At 40.2% G+C, this 19,937-nt stretch overlaps 1 protein-coding gene across 1 annotated transcript; it reads left to right on the forward strand.

Annotated features, from left to right (window-relative positions):
• The first annotated feature begins 16,842 nt into the window (after nt 1-16,842).
• Nucleotides 16,843-19,037, forward strand: LOC125096336 (cell division cycle protein 16 homolog). The gene has a single exon (XM_047723225.1). The coding sequence runs from the start codon at nt 16,938-16,940 to the stop codon at nt 18,798-18,800; it is 1,863 nt and encodes a 620-aa protein (XP_047579181.1). The 5' UTR covers nt 16,843-16,937; the 3' UTR covers nt 18,801-19,037.
• The last annotated feature ends 900 nt before the right edge of the window (nt 19,038-19,937 follow it).

The following is a 19,937-nucleotide window of genomic DNA, read 5'->3' on the forward strand; positions in this document are numbered from 1 at the left end:
TACACTGGATTTACAGAATTCTGGAACCATAAGAGAACATCTATTGATATTGGACACTGCTTAAATTCTCATTTATAAAAAAATCTTAAATTCATATAATTCACCCCATTATTCATTTAAAAACTAACCAAATCATGAATGCAGTTGAGCAAGTTAAATTGTCTGGGACATAGTATAGATTAATGGCATTCTTTAGAAAAACACTAAAAGAATGTAATATTTTACTCTGCTTTAACAGGTAAATAAATAAATACTGGGTAAAACAGTTGCTTTAACATGTAAATAAATAAGCAAATACTGTGGTTTCCTTTATTGCCTTTTGCCCTTGGCTGAAGTACCCTTCCACTTGAAGGATGACTGAAGAAATAGGCAGTCTCTGACATCCAAAATAAGACATTACAAAAAGCAACTAGCCTTGCAAGTTAGATTACTCTCTTGAGGCAGGCTGTTAAAAATTCTTTTTTTCTCTCCTTTGGGATCATCAGCAACAAAGCCTGGAGAATACAGGCTTACAGAATTCTATTTCCATACGGAGATGATATTATTCTGCCTATGGCAGTAAAGCCATGAAGCCTCTGCCCAGTGGGAGAAGGTGGACACAGAGGAAGTAAAACAAATGACAATCTGCTTTCCATCATGAAAGAATTGGTGGGTAAAGAGGAGAGACCAATCAGGCAGATATATGTTCTGATTTTCTATCTCCAAACTTCGGCCTTGAAAAAGAGAAGCTCATTAATTGAGTGGAGGTAACAAGTTAGGGGGAAATTTCCTTGACCCTCACCACTTCCACTCTGCTTCCAGACTCTCCTCTTTACCCCCCCCTTCCCACCCCACCTCCTTTGCCAACCATAGTTTCTATTTAGAATTCTGGAAAGCCACAGCCTTTGGATGGAGCCATACTGACTGGGTGATTCTATAGGAAAGCAAAGGGAATGCCTGAGGCTGTTTTCCTCATTTGGTTTTGGTTTCCTGGAGACAGAAGAGAGTCTTCCCTGGGTTGAACTTGTCAGAGAGAATCGCCTTAGCAGGGGAAAGTAAATGGCCAAGGGAGAGACAGAGAGAGTGACCTTGCTAAGAGAATTCCTTTGCCCAGAAAGCAGCTGTTTTGGGCTCATTCATGTGTTTAAAAACATAGATTTGTTTTGATTTTTTTAAGATTTGCCATTGGGGAAACTAATATACTATAAAAGTGGGCAAGGATATAAATAAACAATTTGTAAAAGCAACCAAAATAAACTTCACTGTAGAGCTATTAAGAAAAAGAAGTATCTGGGAATACCCAGGTACCTGTATCAGAACAAATGAACCTTGCATAGTGTGTACATATAATTTGGTCTAAAGCGGTGGTCCTCAACTGGAGGGGGGCAGATTTTTTACCCCTTCCCCTACTCGCCTGTTCTCCCTGGACATTTCACACATATGGAAACATTTTTGGTTGTCATAACCAAAGAGCGAGGGTGGTACGGAGAGTGTTGTTACCGGAATCTGGGGGTTACAGACCAAGGATATTGCTAAATATCTTACACTGCACAGGACTGTCTCTCACAACAAAGAATTATCTTTTGCCATTTGTCAATGGTGCTGTGGTCGAGAAATCCTTTTTAAAGAAATCATTTAGTGCTTGAGGAAGCAGTGACCCAAATAGGTGATATAACGTGGTAGTTGTGAGAATGAGGATAATCTATTTGGAAGTGTACCTAAATTGAAGGCTATGTGAACTGATGAGTGTCCTTTTTTCTTATTTTTTTAAAGATTTTATTTATTTGTTTGACAGAGAGAGACACAACGAGAGAGGGAACACAAGCAGGGGAAGCTGGAGAGGGAGAAGCTGGCTTCCCACATGGCGGGGAGCCTGATGTGGGACTCAATCTCAGGACCCTGGGATTATGACCTGAGCCGAAGGCAGACGCTTAACCACTGAGCCACCCAGATGCCCAGATGAGCATCCTTTTTGGGAGACATAGCCTTAGGCAGAAATTTTAAAGAATAAAAAGGCCAAATCCTTCCTAAAGTGAAATCGTGTATATTTATTTATGTTAAACACCTGCTTTAGGATTGCTGTAACAGACCAAACATGACTGTAGTCAGTCACACTGCCTCTTTTGGAGAACCCTCAGAATAGTTCCCACATCCATATTCTTTATGTACATGTTGCTCTGCTCTTAGTCTGTTTGGACTCCTATAATAAAATATCATAAGCTGGGTAGCTTTATAAATAATACAAATTTATTCCTCATGCTTCTGGAGACTGGAGGTCTAAGATCAGGATGCCACATGGTCAAATGAGGGTCCTTTTCTGCATTTCAGACTTCTCATTGTATCTTTACATGGTGGGCTCTGTTGGGCTTCTTTTAAAATGGCACCTAGATGTCCATCAACAGACGAATGGATAAAGAAGATGTGGTATATATACACAATGGAATACTATGCAGCCATCAAAAGAAATGAAATCTTGCCATTTGCAACGACGTGGATGGAACTAGAGGGTATCATGCTTAGCGAAATAAGTCAATCGGAGAAAGACAACTATCATATGATCTCCCTGATATGAGGGAGAGGAGATGCAACATGGGGGGTTAAGGGGTTAGGAGAAGAGTAAATGAAACAAGATGGGATCGGGAGGGAGACAAACCATAAGTGACTCAATCTCACAAAACAAACTGAGGGTTGATGGGGGGAGGGGGGTTGGGAGAGGGGGGGGTTATGGATATTGGGGAAGGTATGTGCTATGGTGAGTGCTGTGAAGTGTGTAAACCTGGCGATTCGCAGATCTGTACCCCTGGGGATAAAAATATATGTTTATAAAAAATAAAATTAAAAAAAAATGGTACTAATGTCCTTTATGAGGGCTCTGCTCTCATGGGCTAATCTCCTCCCAGAGCCCCCCCTCCAAATGCTATCACACTGGGGATTAGGTTTCAGTATTTCATTATTAGGTTTAGGTGTGGTAGGCACATAAACATTCAGACTATAGCAGATCTATTCCCTGAGAATCGCCTCTCTCTACCCTCCCCACTACTGGCCTCTGTTAAATTCCACCAGACATGAATACATAACTCTGTAAGTTTTCTAGCTGTAACATTTCCAGGAGCCAAAATGTGATCTTTGATCAGTGGTAGATGACAGCCTAATCAGATTCATTAATGGGAAAGTTTGAATTTTGTACCTGTGTAGTGAGACTTGATTAGCAACTATGAAGAAGAGCAATTAGAATCTTTTTCTCTATGTCAAATTAAACTGAAGTGATTAGGAATGGGCCAAAATCTACTATCAGCATGGTTCAGTTCTCAAGCACAGGTTAGCAGAGGTAGAAGTCATGGGACAACTTCCCAAGATCCAGAGTAGCACCACTCAGTGGGGGAAGAGAACCAAAAAGAGAGGCAGTAACAGTGTCTTATGGACAGGTTTGGAGCTCAAAGCTTGCTGCCCTTTGCTTTCTCTTGAGGTGTTCTTGGGGTGGGTAGATAAAGATAGGCATGGTCAATAAGTAGTTGCTGAAGCTTTAGCCTAGGAGGTCTGTGATAGTGACTTTGGCAGTAGGTAGGCCATTGGTTGCTCTGAGGAGTCTGCCTTGCTCCAAAGCATATGTATCTTTTCCTAGACTACACTGTGGGAAAATACTTCAGAAAAGTACATCCTAGGTGCTGAGGGTTTGGAGGCAACTGGTTCCTTATTCAATGGGTGATATAGTATTTTGGTTTTCATGAACATTATTAAACCTCTCAGACTATGGAATATTGCTAACAGTTATAGAATATTGTTGATAACTTTCAACTTTAATCTAAATTCTAGATGGCATCATTATCATTTACTGAATGTTTCCTATGTGACAAGCAGTGTTCTAAATTCTTTCAATGTATCAACTCTGTTCATTCTGATACAGAGCCTGTGAAGTTAGGACTGTTTTTTATCCCCATTTATTCCACAAGCTTTAGAACTGAAGTAAAGACATTCTACAACTTGCTTATGGCCACATGGCTAGCAAGCAGCTGGCTAGGATAACCTCCAGGCAAAATCTCCAGAGCTTCCTATCTCAGCTCTATTTCCTCCCTAAGGGCAGCATCTTAGTATTCATATTCAGCTGGTCCCATCGGGTATAGAGGTATCCACTCCATCTCACAGAAGCTGGTTAGCATGCATATTTTACCTTTCAAGTCAGGGAATGGAGCCTCTTCCTACCACCCAATACGTGTTCAGAGGATATCCTCAATGGTTGCTAAAGCTCAGCCTGTGGATGGCTCTTTCCACAGTAACTGGGTAAATTACTTTGTGAATAAGGAGAAGTTCTTACTCAAAAGGTGACATTGGCTAACTAGCTAGGACTGTGCTACAATAGGACCTCTAAACATTTGAACAGTCACCACAGCAGCAATTCTTATTGGTCACTTGCCATTACCTCCTAAGGCAACATCCCATTCTTGGAACTCTCTTAGCTTGCAGGCTGCTGGCACTTAGATTCCTTCTTCCTCCTGCCTTTCTTCCATTCCTTTCTAAGCAATCCTCACTTCTGCTTTCTTCATGGGTTTGTTTCCCTATTTCTTTTCTTTTCACTGACCTGGATATCTGGTCTGGAATGTCTGTGATCTCCCATTTAAAATTCTTCCAAAAATAATTTCAATAAAAAACCTGACTTCTCGAGGCATAAACTCCATATTATGGCCATAAGCCTCACCTTAATAAGTTCTTCTAAATTTGCTCTCCTCTCTAATCTGTTTCAGCCATACTGGCTTTTAAGTATTTCTTGCCTAAATATGTGAAGTTCATTTTCTTCTAAGGGCCCTCAAGTTGTTCCTTCTCCTGCCTGGAATCTTTTTCCCTCAGATCTTTACTTGGCTGGTCCATTCTTGTCAGTCAAAACCCAGTTAAAATATCATCCAGTATGTAATTGTTGTATTACTAAATTGTACACCTGAAACTAATATTTCATGGTATGTTAGCTGGAATTTAAATAAAAACTTAAAAAAAAAAAACCTGACTTCTCCTCTTTTTAGGTAGAGAGAATTCCTCTTTAGAAACACAGTATCTGGGGGCTGCCTGGGTGGCTCAGTGGGTTAGGCCTCTTCCTTTGGCTCGGGTCATGATCTCAGGGTCCTGGGATCGAGTTCCCCATCGGGCTCTCTGCTGGGCAGGAAGCCTCCTTCCTCCTCTCTCTCTCTCTACTTGTGATCTCTCTCTGTCAAATAAATAAAATCTTAAAAAAAAAAAAAGAAAAGAAACATAGTATCTGGTTCTCATTCCCTGGATCTGAGGGCAAAGTTTCCAAATCCATTAAGGGGAAGGTTGCCTTGCCCATTACCCCAAATAATGAATATATGGACTACAACTGAGGTTTTATATGTAAAAATAGATTAAATATTTTTGTTTTGTTATAACTGGTTGATAGAAAGTTATACAGAATCTTAAAATCCTTTACATCTCTTAATAGGGTATTATCAAAGAAGTTCAAATAGTTCTTATTCTACCATACTCTAAGAAAAAATATGGTGAAGAAATTCAAGACATGCCATCCCAGAATATGCCACTTGGCATACTGATTATTCTAGCTAAAGTCACTTGAAAATCTAGTGTAAGAAAGATGTTCTGGCCTCCCTTTTCCTTCCTGAAAACAGGAGATGAAATTCCCATGTGAAAGATGCCCTCCCAGTAGGAAAGAGACATTCTTACCATTAGAGATAGGAATCTAGATGAAGAGGAATTTGTACAAACAGACCTTGTTAAAATAACTCTTATTTTCCTCCAGTCTTCCCATATATTTTAGTTAATTTTCTACAAGGGCCACTCTTTGTTCTATCTGGTATATAAGCACTTAGGCCTAGCCACTTCTTTGGATCTTTATTTTTCTCGTAAAGACTCTCATATACATATAAAAACCACTAAGTAAAATTTGTATGTTTTTGTATGTTTTTCTTCTGTTTAATTCTAAGTCCCAGCTAAAGACCCTAACAAGGTCTAGAAAAGAAAATTTTCCTCCCCAACACTGGAACATACCTGGGTGGTAGAAAATAAGTTTAGTCAGATGGTTTGGGATTCAAATCTTGATTCTAACAGCTGAGATTTATAGCTCTTGAATAAGTAACCTTAAGTTTTCTAAGTGTCTACTTACAACACTGATTATGATTATGTGGTGGGGACTGTTGGGGTTGGAAGGCAGGAGGATACTTTCTCCTTCCTCTAAGAAATCCTTCCAGTGAAAGGAGCTTTATTAGCAACTGGCTTCTCCTGCCCTAAGCACCTTTCTAGGGAAGGAGTGATTTATGATGGGTAAATTGAAGCGAGGAACTGGGCATGCTTAAGTCAAGCCATCCTTCTGTTCAATCCCACTCCTTTGACTGTGGGTCAATCTGACTAATTCTATGGCTCAACAATACCTAGCCATGTCCTCTCGCATAGCCTTTGTCAGTAATGAGGTGATAATTCAATCTCTTTCTGTCTTCACTGTTTGCTTTTTTTTTTTTTTTTAAGATTTTATTTAATTGAGAGAGAATATGAGCAGTGGGGAGGCAGAGGGAGAGGGAGAAGCAGACTCCCTACTGAGCAGGGAACTAAATGCAGAGCTGGATCCCAGGACCCTGAGATCATGACCTGACCCACAGGCATACGCTTGACTGACTGAGCTACTCAGGCATCCCTTAACTATTTGCTTTTTAATGGGTTCTGATCCTTGGCCAGGAAAGGGGGAAATATTTATGGGGTCTCTAAAATTCTAAGAGAGATAATATACTTATAAGTGACCATTTTTAAAAAGTGTTTTACAAATGTTAGTTCTCTTTCTCTCTGCCTTTGGGTTGACTATTTTTTTTTTTTCTATAGGAAGTCTTACTATCAGTGATTCCTGACATATATCTAAACCAGTCTGTTCTACCACAGACTGTTTCCTCTTATTCAGTTTTCAGAGGAAATAAATTGATGATGGAAGGAAAACAGCTGGTTGCAATTTCTTTGAAGTCTTTTAATCAGAAAATTCCCTGGTTTATTTTATTTGGCTTCTTTCTAGGGCATGGCTGTTTAGATTAAACATTTAAATATCTTTCTTAAAACTTCTACCAACGATTTGCAACCCAAAGAGTGTGAACTTATAAACTAGACTGTTAGTGGAGATGAAAGGTAAACCTTAAATATAACTAAATTAAAGATCCTCCAATGTATTTAAACTCAGTCATTATATAACTTAGGAAACTAGAAATATTTGTCCTAGGGGACCATTGTACTAATGATATATTTCTGCATTTGAATATACTACATTAAAGGAGGGAGCAAGTGAATAGGTTATTACTGTATCACTGGGAACTTTGTTTTCAGAAATTTTCCTATGTCATAATTGCAACTTTTTTGTGACTTATACTGCTTTGGTTTAAGTTTTTGTCTTAAATGCTTCTCACTTTTATAATATTTATTCAAGCATAGTCTGACTTTCTCTGTTTAGGTCAAGAGAAGTGATAGGAGAAGCCCTACAATTGAGAATTTGATTCCTTATTTGGATTTATCAAGCTGACCATAGCTGCTCACATTTACTGCAACTATTAGTACCCAGTTTACTTTTGGCAGATACAAACTCATTGAGAAAAGAGCAGAAAAAAATGAAGTTACAGAGGGACACCAAGTGCTAAAAATTAATATGTTCTAATGTTCTCTTCTTCCACTTACTTTTAGTTCTCCAGCCTATTCTCCATAGTTCACAAAGTGATTTTTCTAAACATTAATCTGTTTATGTCATTCTGGCATAAAACTCTTTAGTGACTTCCTGTCTCCCACAGGGTCAAGTTCCAGTTTGTGAGCTTTGCATACAAAACTATGCAGGGACTGACCTCTCATCAGCACACTCTTTCCAAACTCTAGATTATCAAAGTATTTATACTTCCCAGTGTTAGTTGTGAAGAAGGCAAACATCATTTGTTCCTTTAGTTAGCAGGATTTTATGGTGAAGATGTGTGGGAAAGTATGGGAAGTCTCATAGTCTCTTATCCAGCTTTATGGGGAGCAGGGACTTGTTGACCCAGATCAGCCCAGCTCACTCAATAGCAATCCCGTTGTCAGCTCCTCAGAAAAGGGCAGTGAGACCTCTCTTCTAGGGTCTATCATCTGGTCTCAGTTGCTCTGTCTATGCTTTTCTTTCTGCCTGCTTTTTCTTCCTGCTCTTTTTCTGACTTCCTCTGCTAGGGTCTCTTTGTGTTGCTCCATCATTGTCTGCACAGGAGCAGCAGAAAAAGCAATGAAGGAGTCATAACTGGGCATCCTTTCCTGAGCAACTTGGACAAGGGCCTTCTGCAAAAGATCTCTGGATGTGATTACTCTATAACGGGACTCAAAAGAAGGGGTTGATTGCCCTTCCAAGGAACTCATGATCAGTACTGAGCCACGGGTATCCTTATAGACAGTCTGTTAAGGTTCACATGAGGATGTCTCTGTGACTAACACAGGTAGCCAGTCCCTCCTTCTCTTCCACTGAGTCTGAGATGAATAGGACAGCTCCAAAAACCTTTACCCAGAACTCTTAGTTTTACAAATGAGCAAGAGTAGGGATTAAGTTGAGGTCCTTCAGCCCCTCCAGGGGACATTGGGGATGTGGGGAATTGAGCTTCTTGGGCCTTTCAGATGCTGATTCACAGGTGACTGTGATCCCCACAATCCTTGGTACCAGGATGAAGTGAAACAGATAATAGTTTACGGTTTTAGTCTCACTGAGACCTTTGCCCAGGGCTTGACTATGTATGGTTACTTTTGGGTCCTATAAATATCCATTGTTATGGCTTATACTACCTAATGTATTATTGGTTTAGATGTATTATTTATGCGCACTCGGGTTCACCTTCACCTCCAACCTCTAATGGGAATTACTTCAATTAGGGCTATCTTAGTAGGGCATGTAGAAGATCCTATACCCACCTGACTACCAGCGCCTGATGCCATTGTCTCCCAAAAACAGTATCAGCTGCCAGGGGGAGAAGAAGAAATAATGACCCTGTCGCCACGCTTAAGAAAGCCCAAGTGAAACTATTTCTCCATTTGAATGTCCCATCTGGCCTGTGTGCAAGACCTTGGGAGCTAGAGAATCATCACTGAGGGGGCTCGATACTACAGCACTGCCCTTGGCACTGGTGAGCTGGTATTGTGACTCCCTGTAGGCTATAGCTCAAGCCAAGGGAACTTGGTATGTGGCAGCTGATATCTAAAATGCATTTCTCAACATCACTTTCCATCTAGATCAATTTGCCTTTATTGGAAGGGTTGTAATATACCTTTAAGGTCCTTCCACAAGACTCTTAAATTCCTTGGCTACCTCAATGAACAGGTATGCTTTGATATGGAAAAAGTCCCATTCCCTGAGGGAGCACTGAACTTCCACTATATTGGCCCCCTGATGGGTCCAGACAAGGGCACTGGATACCCTGAGATCACCCTGAGACACATGCACAACATAGCTGAGCCATTAACACTGAAAAAGTACAAGGACCTAGTATACTCAAGTAAAATTCCTGAGGATGATCTGGGAAGGGGTACCATACTTCATTCCAGAGAAGACAGTTTGGCCATCTCTGCCCCAATAAATACAAAAGGATCCTAGTTATCGGAGGGTCTAGTTGACTATTGAAGCTCTCACACAGCCCACAAGAGATCTTGATGACATGGCTCTAGATCATGTTGGGCCTCTTGTCTAGTCCAAAGGGTTCTGCCTGAATCTGACTGCATTTGACACTTTTTAGGTGGTTGGCCTAACCATTTCAGTATGTTCCACTGACTCAGGCCACACTTTCTGGTCCTGTAAGGCTACATATTTTTTCTGTTTGGGTACCTTGAGAACATTGCTTTTTATAATGGTTCTGGAATTTGGCCCATGGTACATATCAGTACCAACAGTGGGACATATGATGGACTCTTTTTTTTTTTTTTAAGATTTTACCTATTTATTTGACAGAGATCACAAGTAGGCAGAGAGGCAGGCAGAGAGAGAGGGGGAAGAAGGCTCCCTGTTGAGGGAGAGCCCGATGTGGGGCTCAATCCCAGGACCCTGGGATCATGATCTGATCCGAAGACAGAGGCTTTAACCCACTGAGCCACCCAGGCACCCCTATGATGGACTCTTTATGCTGCATAAAACTCCCAAGCTATAAGGGTGGTTGAGCATTATAATGGATAATTAACGGACAGGCTTAAGTGGCTGATGGATAGGGACTAGATAGCCCCTGCCAGGATTATATAACTCAAGCAAGCATTGCATGTTTAAACAGGCTGTGCATCCCCTTTATTCAACTGTACATTTGTATTTTATAATTTGATAACTCAGTCTCCATTGGGACTCTCTCAGGACCTTCCACCTCCTTCAATTCTTTCTTGAAAGATCAGGATGGCTATTAAACAGCAAGGGGTGGAAGCAAGTAACCTTATTCATTTATTTCCCAAGTGCAGAGAATGTTTTTTATTTGTTTGTTTGTTTCCTATATACCTAAAAAAATAATGAGGTCTTGAGTTAAATATTTTTTTTAAAGTGCCCCTGCTCTTGGCTCCAGGTAGCCCCATGAGATGAAAAACAGTTTATAAAATAGAAATTGTTACCAAACCAAGAGAGAATCCAATCCAGAAGATTTGGATTCACTACCCTGAGGGTTGGATCAGGAACACTATCCTTGCCTATGGTAAAGGGCAGATTGCCTACATCAGAGCTGATAGGGAGAAGTCCTCTCAGCTGATAGGATATTAATTCTTTAGGATCCAAAATATCCCAGGGGAGGGAAGGAGATGGATACATAACCTCTCTTCTCTCTTTCTCTTTCTCAAGGTAGCCTGTATGACTCCTGCTTCACCAAATTCATTGATATACCTGTCATAAGCAGTTGCCACCAATCTGAATTTGGTGAACTATTATTGGATATGTAACCTATCACCTGATCTTACAGATAAACATCTAGTTGCTGTACTGCTAAATACCACAAGTGGACATTTCTCTGTGGATCTTTCTGGTACTTTAAATACTCAACTGTATTAAACTAGACTTGATGCATTGTTGCAATTGGACTCTGACACTGCATGAGTGAAATGACTTTCTAAATGTCAACTCTCTCCTATTAAAGTTGGGGGAAACTGGAACATCTGTAGGAAAGTGTGCCAAATTTACTGTTAGGGAAATTTTAGTATGATGATGGTGTCCTCCTCCCCTATGTTCTTCTCCACCATTACTCTGGGGAGTTACCAGGTAGCATTTTTTACTCTGCTCCTGTGTATACTCTGGGTAGTTATTCCCACTGTCTGAGCCATCCAGTTAGAAATGTTATACATAGCTTTTTCTTCATTTTGATGATTTTAGCTGTTATTTCTTTATTTTCTATTTCATTTATTTCCATTCTTATCTTTATTATTTCCCGCCATCTGCTTGGTTTGAATTTAGTTTTTTATTATTAGTTTTTTTATTTTTTATATTTTTTAATTTATTTTTTTATTTTTATTAACATATATTATTTGCCCCAAGGGTACAGGTCTGTGAATCATCAGGCTTACACTTTTCACAGCACTCACCATAGCACATACCCTTCCCAATGTCCATAACCCCACCACCCTCTCCCTACCCCCTCCCCCTGGCAACCCTCAGTTTGTTTTGTGAGATTAAGAGTCTCTTATGGTTTGTCTCCCTCCCAATCCCATCTTGTTTCACTTTTTCCTTCCCTACCCCTAAGAGCCCCCCGCCCTGCCTCCCAAATTACTCCTATCAGAGAGATCATATGATAATTGTCTTTTTCTGGTTGACTTATTTCACTTAGCATAATACCCTCTAGTTCCATCCACGTTGTTGTTAATAGCAATATTTCATTTCTTTTGATGGCTGCATAGTATTCCATTGTATATGTATACCACATCTTCTTTATCCATTCATCTGTTGATGGACATCTAGGTTCCTTCCATAGTTTGGCTATTATGGACATTGCTGCTATAAACATTTGGGCGCACATGCCCCTTCGGATCACTACATTTGTATTTTTAGGGTAAATACCCAGTAGTGCAATTGCTGGGTAGTAGGGTAGCTCTATTTTCAACTTTTTGTGTCCATACTATTTTCCAGAGTGCCTGCACAAGCTTGCATTCCCACCAACAGTGTAGGAGGGTTCCCTTTTCTTCGCATCCTTGCCAACATCTGTCATTTCCTGACTTGTCAGCCAGAAATATTCTTAACATATCAAAACATCATGATATATATGAAATAAAAAAAACATAGACAGTACATCTGCAATTCACATGGCCTTCTAAATTCCCAGATAACTTTGCAGCTTTTCACAGCCTACTATAGATATCGCATTCCTCAGCTTTTCCTTTTGATTTTTTTTTTGGTCAGCCTCCTTGTTGCCTCAACTGTTATTTCCACCTTATTCAGCTATGATGTTAGACGATTGCTTGTGATTGTTGTCAGTAAAGGCCCTGGAGAAAGCCTGTTTTCAGTGAACAAGCTCTCAGTTATGTCACATAGAGATGAATCCTGCAAGTGAGGGCTTCTAGGGATCTACCAGAAAAGTCCAATAATGACAAATTTCTGGGAATTGGGATATTTTAGGAGTTCCAAACCTATACTTCCCTTTCCAATGGCTGCTAAGTTTATGGTTTTTGCAGCTACCATATATTGTGAGGCTGTGATTTTCATGGTTACTGGGAAACTGGAGAGAGAAGAATAAGAATAGGGTGAGTTAAAATGCTATAATGCTTGCTGTGCTTTCTCCTTTTCCCTGAATATTCAGTCTTCTCCCCTGAATAAATTCTCCTAATATTTTTGCAAGCTTCCAGTTAATTTCTAGGGTTCTGAAAATTTTGATTAAAAAAAATTCTATTCTTTTTTTTAAAAGATTTTATTTATTTATTTGACAGAGAGAGAGAGAGAGAGAGAGAGAGAGAGAATCACAAGCAGGCAGAGTAGCAGGCAGAGGGGGTGGTCGGGGGATGGGGGAAGCAGGCTCCCTGCCAAGCAGAGAGCCCTCCAAGCAGAGAGCCCGATGTGAGGCTCGATCCCAGGACTTTGAGATCATGACCTGAGCCGAAGGCAGAAGCTTAACCCACTGAGACACCCAGGCACCCCTTCTATTCTCACTGCTTTTAGGGAGGAACAGATTTTTTGAGACTCTATACTTGGCGTTTTTGGGAGGGATGTCCATCAGATTTTTAAAAAAAGATTTTATTTATTTGAGAGAGAGAGAGAATGAGAGCTAGCAAGCATGAGAGGGGAAGGTCAGAGGAAGAAGCAGACCCTCCCCCATGCTGAGCAGGGAGCCCAATGTGGCACTCAATCCCGGGACTCCAGGATCATGACCTCAGCTGAAGGCAGTTGCTCAACAACCTGAGCCATCCAGGTGCCCCCAATTTTTTTTTCATAGTCTGAATGTGTTCTTTTTAGAGCTATCACATCTTTCAGATGATGATATAGGGAAAGAAAGATGGCTCCCCCCCCCAGTTTACATATTGTTTACATACTGTTGAATTGACCATTTCCAGGAATTACTCTGAACTCTATGATAACTTACATCAAGTTTGAAACTGGACCTACTCTTGGCAAGTTCACAAGGTTATAGGCATGAGGTGATCTATTTTTACTCCAGTGCAACATGCATAGCTTTTCTTCAATTTTTGCTCCTAAAGATAAAAAATGGCCAGCCCATAAAGCAGTTCTTCCTGATTCTTCAGTGGGAGATGGAACCCCCTTTCAATACCACAGTTCTCTGATTTACTTTCCCTACATAACATGCATTTTACCAGTCTTTAAGAGATAATTTAGTTTTCCAACTCAAATGAGGGACTCAAATGGTGAATATATAAAGTAAGGTGAATAAAAAGGTGGGAAGTACCAACGAAAGTAAGAGGAGCAAAACACATTGAGATAATTTAGATTTCTGTGATGTCTCTTAAGTCATGCTCTTTAGATCATTGCTTATTACAGTATGTTTAAGGCTAATTAAGTCTATATAAAATTGCTCTGTCTCTTAACCTAGGATATAATTTATTCTTTCCAAATAGAAGTCTAGAAATACTTTCAAAAGTGAACCAATCCAAATGCCAAATTATTGCATTAGCCAAATTTGAATTAAAACTTCTCTAGGTAACCACATTGTGGAATTGCCAATGAAAGCAGCAGGAAGTGCCAAGCTCTTTAAGAGGATCTCAGGCATATTTAGACTTGCTTGGCATTGGTATTTGTTCCTAATCACTCCAGGAAGTGTTGTGGTGGAAAATAAATCTGAAAAGAAGTGTGCCAGAAAAGCGAAGGGAACCTCTGGGAACAATTAAAACACAGGCTAAGCCTTATGGTTCCTGATATACCTTCAGGACACTGTGTGCTGCTTCTCTGAGCTATCATTTTACAAAAGAAGAGGCCTGCTTTCTTTTACTTCAGATTTTATGTTGGTTTGAATCCATAGATTATCTCTCACAGCATTAAAAGTGCCTCATGTGCAATGCCTACAAGGGAGTGATTATCACTATGTTATTCTGATCTGTGCAGTGTCAAAGGAAAATTTCTCTAATTTTGGTAGAAGTCCCATGTTTGGGCTTGATGAAGGACATATACACAATGATTTTAAGGGTGAACAAAGAGCAGTTAGTGATAAACTAGTCATATAGCTGTTAGGCCTTTAAATTTTTCCCTGAAAAGTTGCCTTGAAGTTTAAACAAATCCTTTAAAATTTATTTTAGAAAAGCTGTTATGATATCAGATAAATCATTTTATTTTATTTAGTATGACTGACAGTCCCATAGGTTTTTTTTTTTTACTTTTGTTTACAAAATTCATTTTTTAAAAGCTATGATTATCTTGGTATCTATACACTAATAATGGCTGCTGAGTAGCAGAATGAAATAAGTCAGTCATACTTGGTTCAAAATATCATTCTACCTCTCCTTCTTATGACTCCTTAAACAAATTTCTTAACTTTCTGAGCCTTAATTTTTCTTCTTACAATGTAGTTAAGTACTAAATTATATTAAATGAAATTGTCTGTGAATGTATTAGCTCTTTCCTGGCATAGAGTGGGCACTTTATAAAAGTTATTTGGAATTTGAATCTAATCTCTATTGGTCATCCATCCTCACATCCATGCATCATTTAAATAGCAGTGGAAATCTTATTCTGAATCACCTTTGTAATCACAGGGTTACAAAATGACCTTACTTGCCACCAGTTATGTTTAGGAAGCATACTTCTTCCTCCAGCCCTTTAAAAAAGGAAGAAGAGTAGAAATGAGCATATGCCCAATATATGCTAAGTTTTATGGTTAAGAAGATAAATATTTGTTGGTATCTAACTGGTATTGTTGACAAGTGCCTGGATCATGGTAGGTTGTTCCATATATAGTCTGCTACCTGAGTGGCCAAGGGTCAGGATCCTTGTTGATGGTGGAGGAACCTCATATCCATAGGCTTCATATTTCTATATAGAAGGAGTTCCATGAGAATAAAACTCGTGTTTTATCCTCCCCTCATCCTTAGTGCTCCTAAGGTAAGGAGATTGGTAAGCTTGGAAAGATTGGCAAGTTTGGAAAGAAGAATTTTTTATGGTTAATCTAATTCTCCCCCCCACCTCCACCACTTCCCAATTTGCCTGCAGAAAGCATACATTCTGCCATGACCTTCCATTCCAGACTCTGCCCCTGTTGGGGAGGTCTGCAGGCTTTAGCATGTCCTATGCCAGGATGGTAACTCTACTTAATTTGGGAATCTAGTATTAGGAAACTCATGATTACTGAATACCCAAACCACATCTCCCAATAAAATTGGTGTTTTGTTTTCTTCCTTCCATCACATGATCATTACTGAAGTTGGAAGGGAAAAATTGATTTCATTCATTAGCTTTCTAAAACTCCAGTATACATTTGACCCCCAAACTGCTGATGTGCTAACCCCTATCTGTATAATAGCAGAATCTCAATCTATCGCTCTCAATACATTGCTCAGTTATCTCCATACATTTCTAAGCTGGTGCTCAAAATGTCCATATTCTAGATGTATTTGTCACTTGGTGACAGTCTTTGTATTCTTATGTTCTAGCTCAAAAATATATAGAATTATTGCCTGAGAAGGCTCACTTGCCACTTTACATGATGAAAACACTAGTTTACTCTAAGAAAAATATCTGCAGTGGTTCTTTTTTTTTTTTTTTATTTTGTTCATTTTTTTTTTAAATTTTTTTATTTTTTTCAGCATAACAGTATTCATTATTTTTGCACCACACGCAGTGCTCCATGCAATCCGTGCCCTCTACAATACCCACCACCTGGTGCCCCCAACCTCCCACCCCCCACCCCTTCAAAATTATCAGATCGTTTTTCAGAGTCCATAGTCTCTCATGGTTCATCTCCCCTTCCAATTTCCCTCAACTCCCTTCTCCTCTCCATCTCCCCTTGTCCTCCATGCTATTTGTTATGCTCCACAAATAAGTGAAACCATATGATAATTGACTCTCTCGCTGCAGTGGTTCTTAAGCTATAGCCCTTTAGCTGCCAGAGTATTGTAAGGTTTTGGGCAGTACTGGGAAGAATGACCTCTTCAATTTTATGTCTCAACATTTAAAAAATTGAAGTCTCAAAGAACCTCTTCTTTTTTTTTTTTTTTAAAGATTTTATTTATTTATTTGACAGACAGAGATCACAAGTAGTTAGAGAGAGAGAGAGAGAGAGAGGAGGAAGCAGGCTCCCAGCTGAGCAGAGAGTCCAATGCGGGGCTCGATCCCAGGATCCTGAGATCATGACCTGAGCTGAAGGCAGAGGCTTTAACCCACTGAGCCACCCAGGCGCCCCTCAAAGAACCTCTTCTTGGGCCCAATAATTTACAGACTCTTTGGGCGCGGGGCCGGGCGGGGTCGGAGCGGTCGCGGGCCGCTGCTGCGCCGGCTCCGGGCGGGCCCGGCGGGCAGTGGGAAGGCAGGCGCGCGCCGCGGTGGTGGACGGCGCTCGGTCGGACTCCCCGGCCCCGCGGCCATGAACCTGGAGCGGCTGCGGAAGCGAGTCCGGCAGTACCTGGACCAGCAACAGTATCAAAGTGCTCTATTTTGGGCAGATAAAGTAGCTTCACTCTCTCATGAGGAACCCCAGGACATTTATTGGTTGGCTCAGTGTCTTTACCTAACAGCGCAATATCATAGAGCAGCTCATGCATTTCGGTCACGAAAACTGGATAAACTGTATGAAGCTTGTCGCTACCTTGCAGCTAGATGCCATTATGCTGCGAGAGAGCATCAGCAGGCTCTTGACATTCTTGACATGGAGGAGCCAATCAACAAAAGGTTATTTGAAAAATACTTGAAGGACGAAAGTGGCTTGAAAGACCCCTCCAGTGACTGGGAAATGTCACAGTCTTCGATAAAGAGTTCTATTTGTCTCCTACGAGGGAAGATCTATGATGCCCTGGACAACCGAGCCCTGGCTACCTGTAGCTACAAAGAAGCTTTGAAGCTCGATGCCTACTGTTTTGAAGCATTTGATCTTTTAACATCACATCACATGTTGACAGCCCAAGAAGAAAAAGAACTTCTTGAGTCACTACCTCTTAGCAAGCTCTGTACCGAAGAACAGGAATTGCTACGCTTTCTCTTTGAGAACAAATTAAAAAAGTATAATAAACCTAGTGAAACTGTCCTCCCCGAGTCTGTAGATGGTTTGCAAGAGAATCTGGATGTGGTAGTGTCTTTAGCTGAAAGACATTATTATAACTGTGATTTTAAAATGTGCTACAAGCTTACTTCTGTAGTAATGGAGAAAGATCCTTTCCATGCAAACTGTTTGCCTGTACATATAGGAACACTTGTGGAGCTGAATAAAGCGAATGAACTTTTCTATCTTTCTCATAAGTTGGTGGATCTGTATCCTAGTAATCCTGTGTCTTGGTTTGCAGTGGGATGCTATTATCTTATGGTTGGTCATAAAAATGAACATGCCAGAAGATATCTCAGCAAAGCGACAACACTTGAGAAGACTTACGGGCCTGCGTGGGTAGCGTACGGGCACTCGTTTGCGGTGGAGAATGAGCACGACCAGGCCATGGCCGCCTACTTCACGGCCGCACAGCTGATGAAAGGGTGTCATTTGCCAATGCTGTACATCGGATTAGAATATGGATTGACCAATAACTCAAAATTGGCTGAAAGATTCTTTGGCCAAGCGCTAAGCATTGCACCAGAAGACCCATTTGTTATGCATGAGGTTGGCGTGGTTGCATTTCAGAATGGAGAATGGAAAACAGCAGAAAAATGGTTTCTTGATGCTTTGGAAAAAATTAAAGCAATTGGAAATGAGGTTACGGTTGACAAATGGGAATCTTTGTTGAACAACTTGGGGCACGTCTGCAGGAAGCTTAAAAAATACGCCGAGGCCTTGGATTACCACCGTCAGGCACTGGTGTTAATTCCCCAGAATGCGTCCACCTATTCTGCCATTGGGTATATCCACAGTCTGATGGGCAACTTTGAAAATGCTGTTGACTATTTCCACATGGCCCTTGGTCTTAGGCGAGATGATACATTTTCTGTCACGATGCTTGGTCATTGCATTGAGATGTACATTGGTGTTTCTGAAGCTTACATTGGAGCAGACATTAAAGACAAGTTAAAATGTTATGACTTTGATGTGCATACAATGAAGACACTAAAAAACATTATTTCACCTCCGTGGGATTTCAGGGAATTTGAAGTAGAGAAACAGACTACAGAAGAAACAGGGCTTGCACCACTAGAAACCTCAAGGAAAACTCCAGATCCCAGACCTTCATTGGAAGAAACCTTCGAAATTGAAATGAATGAAAGTGACATGATGCTGGAGACCTCTATGTCAGACCACAGCGCATGATTGCAGACAGTTCTCAGCTCCTGTCCTCCTGCGGGAGGTCAGGGTTTCCTTACATCCTTGTACCGTCTTCAGAATTCCCCATTTCTTGGCACGAATACAGACTCCCCTCTCCATTTAGGAATGGAGACCTGCCGGAAGAGACCACACCAGACACCTTTGCAGCATATGTTTTCTGATCCTACAAAACAGTTCTGTGTAGAGAAATAAAGAGGTAAATTGCAAAAAAAAAAAAAAAAATTTACAGACTCTTTTATACAAAAGAGTTTAACCATTTTTGGACCCCATCCCACTAATCATAGGGGTTTAAACATAGAACAAAAGTTCTTTTCGGAGCAAACATGATAGTATCTTTGCCATCCTTCTTTCTTAGTATTAGACTTCAACCACAAACTCCATCCTATTCTACTTACAAAAAAGGAACTTCCTATGTATAATACTGCACATGGATACCTGAGAAGTGGGTGTTGGATTGAGGGTTGATGGATGCTGGTCTGGTGATGTAACATAGGCGCTCCATTTTAGCTAACCATAGATGATGTTGTTTTTGTTACTTGTTTTCACTGTTCCTCTAAATACTATTGGATGTTTACTACTATTATTGAAGGCAGGTTGTATTTGTATCTTTATAACCTGAAGTATGTTTTTATTTATGGATACAAAGATGTGTAATATTATGTACCATTTCTTAGCCAAGAGCACTTCCATGAAAATTATCCTATGAAAATTATAATGTTTATTTCATGAAATGGTAGCTGGTTAGAGAGCCACAAAACATGTCTTTGCTCTCCTATTTAGGTGCAGGTGTTTGGAAGCAGCCCAAGCCTCAGATTTTGTGATCCAAAAAGAATTAGACCTAAAATTGCCTCTTCTTTTTCCCTTTGGCTGACTTTATTTAATTCATGAAATTGGTCTCTTGTGAGTCTGAGAACTTGTTTTAAGGTGGGGTGTGTATGCACATGGGAGTTAAGAATGAGATATATGAGTAGAGCTGTGAAGAGATAGAGTGACCTAAATGTCTGGAAAGTAGTTTCTATGCTTGAGTTTCTTATTGCCATGGAAAATAGATAAAATTGTCAGTACAAATTAACCTGCACAACCTTCAGCTACATATGAATTAAGTAATTTTCAAGTAAAATG

Source organism: Lutra lutra, chromosome 3 (assembly GCF_902655055.1).
Source record: "Lutra lutra chromosome 3, mLutLut1.2, whole genome shotgun sequence".
Taxonomy (NCBI): domain Eukaryota; kingdom Metazoa; phylum Chordata; class Mammalia; order Carnivora; family Mustelidae; genus Lutra; species Lutra lutra.